This window comes from Marmota marmota, unplaced genomic scaffold, assembly GCF_001458135.2.
Source record: "Marmota marmota marmota unplaced genomic scaffold, marMar, whole genome shotgun sequence".
Lineage (NCBI taxonomy): Eukaryota > Metazoa > Chordata > Mammalia > Rodentia > Sciuridae > Marmota > Marmota marmota.
The window spans coordinates 1172080-1181832 of NW_026000109.1; the positions used below are offsets into that span (position 1 = coordinate 1172080).

Here is a 9753-nt window from a genome sequence, read left to right on the forward strand (position 1 = left end):
AATTATATACTAAAGGAATGCTAGAAAATCTCAAATAATGGTACAAAGGCTGCTTTATGACAAATGGGAAGCCTATAAAATAGAAAAGAAAAAGCAGAACGACATTGTTTTTATGAGGGGTAGAGAAGAAAAACAATCATGTGAATCCCCATCAGTTAGAATATTTGGGATCACATTGTTTTACAGTCTTTTTAAATGTGAATAATTACTTTAAAATATTACTGTCAAGAGACTGGGATGTGGCTTAGTGGTGGAGTGCTTGCCTAGCATGTGTGAGGCACTGTGTTTGATCCTCAGCACCACATAAAAATAAATAAATAAAATAAAGGTGTTGTGTTCATCTACAACTAAAAAAAAATTTTAAAATATTACTGTCAATTATAGGATATCTATAGTCATATGATTTAAAGAATTTGTAGTTTGTCAAAGGTGATTACTTAAATTACACAAATGAAATCATTGAATTATAAATGCAGCCTCTGTTTTACTGGTTGTTACTCAGACCCAAGTTTAAATATAAAGGTGTCTGTGCATGTTTACAATTACGTCTTTGAGAAAGACATTTGGGGAGGTTTATACTGTAGTTTATGAGAATACTTTCTAATTCTGTAATATCTTGTATTCTCCATAGTTCTGTGAGCATAACTGATTCATAGTATATGAACTGTTATTACTAATAAGTACTAAAAGGTCATGATGAAATGGGAATTACTTTAAAATTTTTTCTTACTATTGAATTTTCTCTTTAGGTATGTCAGTAGGAAAAATTTTCTTATTGTTAACTTTTCAAATGAATTTGATTAATAACATAACATTTTACTTGAATTAACTTTGAGTATAAAAGTAACATAATAATTTGAAAATTGGGCTGTTATCATTTTTTTCAGCATGTGACACCAGACAGCTATATTCCGTGTCTTGCCGACCTGTGTAAAGCACTGTGGGAAGTAATGCTCAGCTATTACAGGACTATGGAATGGCATGAAAAGCATGACAGTGAGGAAACTGTTTCAGCTTCTGGTAGGAAATTATTTTATTTTAAAAATTAAAATATAAAGTATGCCACATCTCTAGAGTATGGATAAACAAAAGGGAAAAGGTGTTCCTTTACAATTTCAGATACTATTACAGTGACCATTGATTAAATAAATGTTCAGCAAAGAAAGTGATTCAGCTACTGCAAAAGCTCCATTACCTTTTGGAATTAACTGGACCAAAGGACTTTTTAAGTGACTGATAGTACCAGTTTCCAGGAGTATGTGCTGATGGCTTTTTCAATAGAGAAGGAGCTTTTTCTTAAAGGAGAAGGAGAAGGGGTAGGGGAGGAAGAAGGAGAAACAAAAAATATTAAAAAATATTATTATTAATGTCAAACTAAGTAAGACATTGGTCTACTTAGATTTACTATGAACTCAGTGTTAAATATTCAGTGTTAATCTATTTTTATACAGTTTTCAAGCTGTACTAATAAAATTAGATTCTAAGAATTAGTATATTTTCCTTTCCAAAAATAGGAAAGTGAAACTTTGAAAAACTGTCATATATAGAAGAGCTAAATTATTTACTAGCCATTTTATTTAAATTGCCTCATTTGTGTAGTTATATAACTTAAATTGGTTATCCTTAAACAAAAGCTGAGGTTAAGTATTCAAAATACTTTTTAAAACAACAAATTATTTTATCAACATTTTGTTTAATGTGGATAAACTAAATAATACTGCACAAGTTTTTTGTATGGCAGATACAATTTAATGTTGCTATTTAATCAAATTATTTTAGTACTTTCCAGTTTCTGAAGTACCTGGTTTCTGTGGTTGGGTAGTACAGGAAACATCCAAATCTCACTGATTAAACATGGAATTTTGAAAGGTTGGAAGACACCGATTTAATTTCTTTCTTGACTCATAAGAGCCTCATAAATATAGAAAGCAAAAACGGAGAGGAAAATTCTGTGGATGGATCTTCATCTATTAAGAAACACTGTTGAAGAAGGTAAAGGAAGGGAGAGGAGGAGAAGGCAGAGAGGATTAGCTATGAGCCAGGATTGTAGGTCCCTGGACAGGGGATGTAGCTCAAGTGGGGGTCACCTGCTTAGCCTGTGCAAGATCCTGAATGTGATAACTAGCAAGTCAACAGATTGTATAGACCAGACTGTTTTTACCCACCTTAAACTTAACCTTTGTACTACCTCTGGGAACACAGGCTGGGTAATCTGAGAGGCCTAGCTTCAAATTTTCACTGCCATGAGAACTGGAAGAAATTGTCTTCTCTAGTCTTCAGTTTGCTCCTTTAAATGGTAGGCTAACAAACAAAACAAAACAGAAAACCCAGAGTTAGGAAAGTATCTATCCTGCAGGGCTGCTGCTGTAAAGTTTAGAAGGATGTCAGGTTCTTCCGTTGGCTATTGTAACTATCATGAAAGAGAATAGATCAAGAGATAATTATAACAACTATAATAATAATCCTGAGATGCCTATAGGGTCTTTGTTTGTTTGTTTGTTTTAATTTAAGTGTATTAGGAATTCCTGGGCTTACTGAGATTCCAGTTTTTCACAGGATTTGGCCTGTTTTGGCAACCTTTAAATTTTTCTAGATGTGGACACAACATTTGAGCAACTCTTTTTTCTTTTTTAAATACATTAATGAGAAACCAAAAGAAAGGATGTAACAGAATTAACATACATTAGATATAAGAATTCATAAATATGTACAATAACTATGAGTCAAAAAGTGTTTTAAGAATTAAAAAAAAAACAAATTCAGAGGACAATGTCTATGTATTCAACATGGTGAAGCTTGCGTGCTTTTTGCATTAGTTTAAGTTTACATTCATTGGAATACTGACTCAAAACTAATAGCCTTATATACTTATCTTCCTTACTAAAATTCCTTGACCCTGAACTTTATTTTTCAAGGCTATCTAGGACTCTAAAAATTCACTTGATAACCTGAAATTAATTCTTTCATATTCACATTCAGGAATAAAATTGTAGGAATCAGTAATTTGAAAATTATTCTTCATAGAACTTCATAAAGCTGCAGAGAACTCTAAAATTCACCTGCCACAGCTCAGTACTGATACTATTTGGAATTCTAATACTTTAACATTCTAAATAAAATTCTAAAGCTGCAGTTGAGGCACTTCCCTAAGCTGCTTTGTCTATAATGGCCAAATTTGCATTTCATTTAAGTTCTAGGAATGCTCAGAAGTCAACTAGGTAGGCATCTGTGGTCTGGCTGTGCAAGGGCCTTTTTCTGGTCACCAGTGGATAACCTGCTAACCTAAAAAGACATGACAATAGACTTTGTTGTATTCACAGAAAAAAATGTACTCTCTTTAATATAAATGAATATATGTATTTCCAGTTCCTTGGGGGAATTTATTTTGAGGTAGATTGTTGATCTTACCTGTTGAACTTTACATTGTTCGATAATTTATATTGAATACTACTATTATTTATTATGAAAAATATAAAATTATGCATCATCACTTGATTGTATGAGTAATTCTGCAATCTTCATTCTTATTGATGTTCCTATTAATTAGTAGTTTAGTTAATTGGTCCTGTAGTGCCCTTACCCCAGCCTGTCATGTGGTCTTGGAGTAGGCAGTATGTAACCATTAAGAACCTGATCTCTGGGACCCTACTACCTATGTTAGAAACCCAACTCCAGTCATTTATGATTGAATAGTCTCAGGTATCTTTAGCATTTCATTGACTAGAATTATCTATCTTATGAATGGGTTTAGTCCTAATACCTGTATTTTGGTATTATTTTGGGTATAAATATTAAACATGCTTTCTGTATTTTTTGTTTTCCAAATAACTCCATCTGATTTCTCACAAGTCACGTGGAGTTATTTGGAAAACAAAAAATTGTTAAATTAAATCTAAAAATACATATTATATTTTACTTTCAGAAGGAAGTAATGTGATGGGTACTGAAGAAACCAACTTTGATCGTGGCTATGTGAAAAAGAAGTTAGAACATGGACTTACACGAATATGGCAGGTTTGGTTTTTTAAAATTATTTTTTTTAGAGAAGTAATAGAAATCTTCATGTCAAAATTGTTTTAAAAATAATTTCTCAAATTTTCTGTATTTGTATCTTTACAGATTTAAAATATGTTATTTTTCTTTGGAACAAGGTTGTCATTTAATTTAATTTCTGTAATTTAGTTGGCAATTATACTGGTCTACAAGTGACAGTAGAAAAAGTCTTTTAGTTTAAAAATGTTCCTAGAAAGATATTCATGAATTTCTAATTACATTTTTGATATTCTAGTCCTTACAAACTTATGCTTTCCTAAATAATTTTTTTTTAAATTGAGATGTTCTATTATTTTTTTCATTTATTCATCTTTTCTTAATTATTTTCTCGTAATTTTAGGAAAAGAATAAGTAAGTGACCTATGTAGGTCAGAAACACTAATGAAAACTTTTCTTTTCAATGAGCTTTATGCCTTTCAGGGAATCTTTCATGCTTATTGGCTGAAGATATATGTTTTAGTCCATTTGAGCTGCTGTATATAACAAATACGCTAGACTAGGTAGTTTAGAAACAACAGATATTTGTTTCTCACAGTTCTGGAAGCTGGGAAATTTATGATCAAGGCTCTGGCAGATTTGGTCTCTGGCAACAACCTGGTTCCCTTGTTCCCTTGTCCTTGTTCATAGGTGGTGTTTTACTGCTCTGCCCTTACATGGTGGGAACAGAAAGGGATATCCCTCTGGCATCTTTTATAGGGGCACTAATTCCATTCTTGAGGGCTTCACCTTCAAGATCTCACAATGTCCCCACATCCTGATACCATTACCTTGGAGGTTGGGATTTCAACCTGAATTTTGGGAGGGTCCAAACATTGAGATCACAGCAATATCTTAAGTTTTTCTTTCCGTTTAGTGGCTCAGTTGTCATAATCAGATAATATTTTAATTTGTTAAAATTTGGTACTTCCCAGATAAAAGTGTAATTTCTTAGAGGGTAAGTCTTCTTGGAACTTCTTAGAACCTTGGAAGATTGTAGACCTTTTGACCATGGTATAGCCTTTTAAAATGTGTTGATTTTTTTTTTTTTTTGTGAAACTGATTTTTAGTTTGACCACTTTTAAATGGGATTTCTCTTGAAAAAACAATCATTTAGGAAAAACAAATCTCCTAAAATACCACTTAATATTTATAATTTAGTATTCTAATTTTTTATAATTGTATAGTAGATATGCTATTTTAATTTATAATTTAATATATATATATATATATATGGAGAGTAACTAAGATCAGAGTAGGGACGAAGAGCAGGAGAAGAAGATTAACATTTAACAGGGATGAGAGGTGGGAGGGAAAGGGAGAGAGAAGGGAAATGGAAATGGAAGGAGACCCTCAGGGTTATACAGGTTATACAGTGGAGAAGAAGATTAACATTTAACAGGGATGAGAGGTGGGAGGGAAAGGGAGAGAGAAGGGAAATGGAAATGGAAGGAGACCCTCAGGGTTATACAGGTTATACAGTGGAGGGGGTAGAGAGAGAGGAAGGGAGGGGAAGGGAGAGGTGGGGAGGGGGCGTGGTGGAGGATGGGAAAGGCAGCGGAGCACAACAGACACTAGGATGGCAATTTGTAAATCAATGGATGTGTAACTGATGTGATTCTGCAATCTGTGTATGGGGTGAAGGTGGGAGTTCATAACCCACTTGAATCAAAGTGTGGAATATGATATGTCAAGAAATTTGTAATGTTTTGAACAACCAACAATAAAAAATTAAAAAAAATAAAATAAAATATATTTATATGACAGTTGTAAGAGCTTTGACTTTTATATTTCCTCTTATAATCACATTGAACTAATTTTAAATTTATCATTAATGTGGATTTGGGACACTTTTTTTGAAAATTATGTATAAGAAAAGAAAAATCTTATATCAACTAAATATACACCCAGGGTCAGATGAGTTGTTTCTGATTTAGTCTCCTAATAGACCCTCATTGTACTTAGTTGAAATTATAGCATGTTTTAGTTAGCTTCGTCAGCACTCTGACCAAAGCCTGATGAGAGCAACTTAAAGGAGGAAGAAAAGATTATTTTAGCTTATGGTTTCAGAGGTTTAGTCCACAGTGAGCCTAATTCCTTTCCCTGGGCCCAAAGTCAGATAGAATATCTTGGTGGAAGGTTATGGCAGAGCAAAAGCTGCTGAGGACATGAAAGAGAGAAAGATAGTCAGTGCTCTCCTCACCAGGGACAAAATACATACTCCAAAGGCACACCCCCAGTGATCTACCTCCCCCAGCCACATCTTGCCTGCCTGCAGTTACCACCCAGTTGAGCCACAACAGTGGATTAATACCCAGTAGATTGCATCTCTCATAATCTAATCATTTCACTTGTAAATATTCTTGTGTGTCACATACATGAGCTTTTGAGGAGATATCTCATATCTAAACCATAACAGCTTCCATGGTATAATTTCTGGTAATGCAGTGTACTTTGAAACACCTGGCATTTTTCATAGCTAGTTTCCATTCAATCTGACAACCTGATGGCTTTCATGATATAGGAAAATCTGTTAAATATAAAGTTTAATAAACCCTTTTTGCTTAAGCATTTGGACAGTTAATGGAAACCATTTTGCTTTTAAGTATAGATAATTGTATTTTAGCTTTCAGGCACTGGAGTAGTTTTACCACCACCGCTCCTCAGATTCCTCTGCATCCCCAAGCCCACTTCTCAGCCTATTCTTGGTCAGGACTTTGTGTACTTTAGGAACTCATGGAATGTTTATTAAATTAAAATTATAGGGCTCAGTGCTATTGAAAAAAAGCAAAAGCTCTGAAAAACTTACTTTTTTATTTTGGTAACAGTCAGCAGGCAAAATCTGACCTGAATTGAATTTGTTTGGTAATAGAACCTGACCAGCATTGTCTTTTTAAGGTATCGATAGTACTTACTTATTGCATTTAAGTGAACATTAATATGTTGTGGGAGTATTAATGTATTTGATTTGGGGATTTTGCTGCAGACCCTAGTGTAGGGATGTTAATGTTATGTTGAGTTTATTACCTTTCTAACATCTGAAATCCTGAATTACAAAGCATACTTGGCTAGGGATGGATTCAGATAAAGCAGTGAACAAAAGAAAGAGTTGGAATAAAAGCAGAAAATTTACCTGTAATCAAAGAAGATTTTTCTCCTAAAGATTTATTCCTGTTTTACAGAGGAGTCAGTTGTAAGACAATATCTCTCCCCATAACCTCAGGAATAATCAAGATACACTACAAAATGGAATATGTGTGTGTGTATCAACAGTGTGAGGAACTCCTATAACCTTTACCAAGAGACCCATTTAAGTTCTTGCACTGTCTCAGACATGCCCTTTGCAAAAAATGATCAGTGTAAGGCCATTTTCTGCATTTAGTTGTCATATCCCTTCCATCTTTTTTAGTCTAGAAGGTTTCCTCAGTCCTTGACATTTATAATCTTGACATTTTTGAAGATTGCAGATAGGTTATTTTGTAGAATGTTTCTCAATTTGAGTTTGTCTGATGTGCTTTTATTAATTTCAGGTCACAGGTTTTTAAAAGGATTATTATGGAAGTTGAGACTATGTTATTCTCACTCCCACCCATCAGATGGCACATGATTCCAATTTATGTCATCACTGGCAATGTTAACTTGAGTAAGGTACCTCCACTGTGAAGTTAGTTACTCTTGCCTACTGATGGATACTTATTCGGGAAAAGATGGCTTCCAAAAAGAAGTCAGCTTTTCGTTGCTGTGACCAAAATACCTGACACAGGAAAAATGTGTAGTAGGGGAAGTTTATTTTGGCTCATAGTTTTAGAGGTTCAATCCTATCCAACTCCATATCTCTGGGCCCTCGGTGAAGTAGAACATCATGGAGGAGAGGCATGGCAGAAGAAAGCAGCTCAGGACATGACAACAGGGAAGCAAAGAGAGAGTTATGTTCACCAGGAACAAAATATTAATCCCAAAGGCACATCCCTAGTGACCTACTTCCTCCAGTCTCACCCTACCTGCCTATAGTTACCACCCAGTTACAGCTGTAGTAATTCATTCATTTTACTTCTGAACATTCTGAGGGGACACCTCAGATCTAAATCATAATAAATAAAAATATATTTTCTTATCTAACATTCACTCATTAATTTTAGTTTCCATTGATATTTTTTCGTAAATAATTATTTTGCTGTTATTGTTATCAATGTTATTATATGATATTTTCTAATGCTAATTATCACTTCTTTGAGAATTGGCGCTCTATTGTTATCACCCACTAGTTTTATAATATAGTTATGTTTTTTATTGCTTATTTTTACTTTAATGATTTTCAAATCATGATTTTTAAAATTGTTATTGCTTCATCATTTATTAATTGGCATTCTAATATAGGGAAGAATTTTCTTCCCATTTATATATTAATTTATTTCTATCATTGAGTAATAATATATGAGTATATGTATACACATACATATGAGCATATACATATACATATGCATTTGCAACCGCATATGTAATCTATTGTATAGTCTGTCACTATCATTATTTAATTGATGGGCATCTTGCCCATGCTGTGGTCATTTGGAGCCCCCATCAAGATAGTTTTTGTGTTTTGTCATAATTTCTCCATCATTTATTGGGGACTTACTTTTTCATACAAAATGTTCCAGACTCACGTTTGACCTTCCTGTTTGAAGGGAATGGTATTTGGAAACCAAGATCTGACTGTAGTTAGTTGTGTTGTTGCTGCTCTTGGGTTTCAGGGCCTATGCATGGTAAGACCAAGAATTATATGTGTATACACATACACACATTGTACATTGTATTTATTTTTTACCTATGTATACACACTGAAACCATAAGTTTACACTGATAAATCTATCTCAGTCCAAGATAGGGCTTATGCTAGCTTTTCCCCATTTCATATTTGCAATTCCCTACTGTATCAGCAAGAAACATGGTTCCTATTATCCTCAATATGTTTATCTGTTTACTCAGCCTTGTATGTAATCAATCTTATGACCCTTCTCAGTTACCTTCATTGTTCTGGCTTTAATAGGTTGCCTCCCTGCCATTCTGGGGTTTTGATCCCAATTTGGACAAATAGAACAAAATATAATAAAAACATGGAATTCATAAATGGATGGTAGAATAACAGTGGACTGTCCATTTTGATTCTTAATAGTTTACATTTAATTTGTCAGAATAGAAATACTTTTGACCAAAGACATCATAACCTGTATTTAATTCAGTGATGTCATTCTGTATGAAAGAAGACTTTATCATCATATCTTTTTTTTAGTTTGTTTTGATAGTTTTAAGTTTTATTTGGAAGTCTAATATGGAAAATTGGTTATCTATTTGATAAAATTAGAATTATTTCTGTCTCACACCATAAGCAAAAATAAATTCCAAGCAAGCATTATATATTGTCTAAACCTGAAAGTAAGAAAACAGTACTTAAAATATAGGAAAATATTTTTATGATCTTAGTATAGAGATATTCTTGCTAAACAAACATTTACAAAGAAACAGGCACTCTTAAGATTATTGGTGAGTGTATAAATTGTTATAATAATTTCTTTTTTTTTTTTTAGTTTTTATTGTGGGTTGTTCAAAACATTACAAATTTCTTGACATATCATATTCCACACTTTGATTCAAGTGGGTTATGAACTCCCACCTTCACCCCATACACAGATTGCAGAATCACATCAGTTACACATCCATTGATTTACA

General features: G+C 33.3%; 1 protein-coding gene across 2 annotated transcripts in view; it reads left to right on the forward strand.

The window, feature by feature from the left end:
* Positions 1–9753, forward strand: part of Vps50 (VPS50 subunit of EARP/GARPII complex) — a 120253-nt gene that overhangs the window by 46419 nt on the left and 64081 nt on the right. For both annotated transcript variants that reach the window (XM_015506724.2, XM_015506726.2), the window contains exons 13-14: positions 888–1020; positions 3923–4014. In XM_015506724.2, coding sequence (XP_015362210.1) covers positions 888–1020; positions 3923–4014 — 225 coding nt within the window. The remainder of the gene's footprint in view (positions 1–887; positions 1021–3922; positions 4015–9753) is intronic.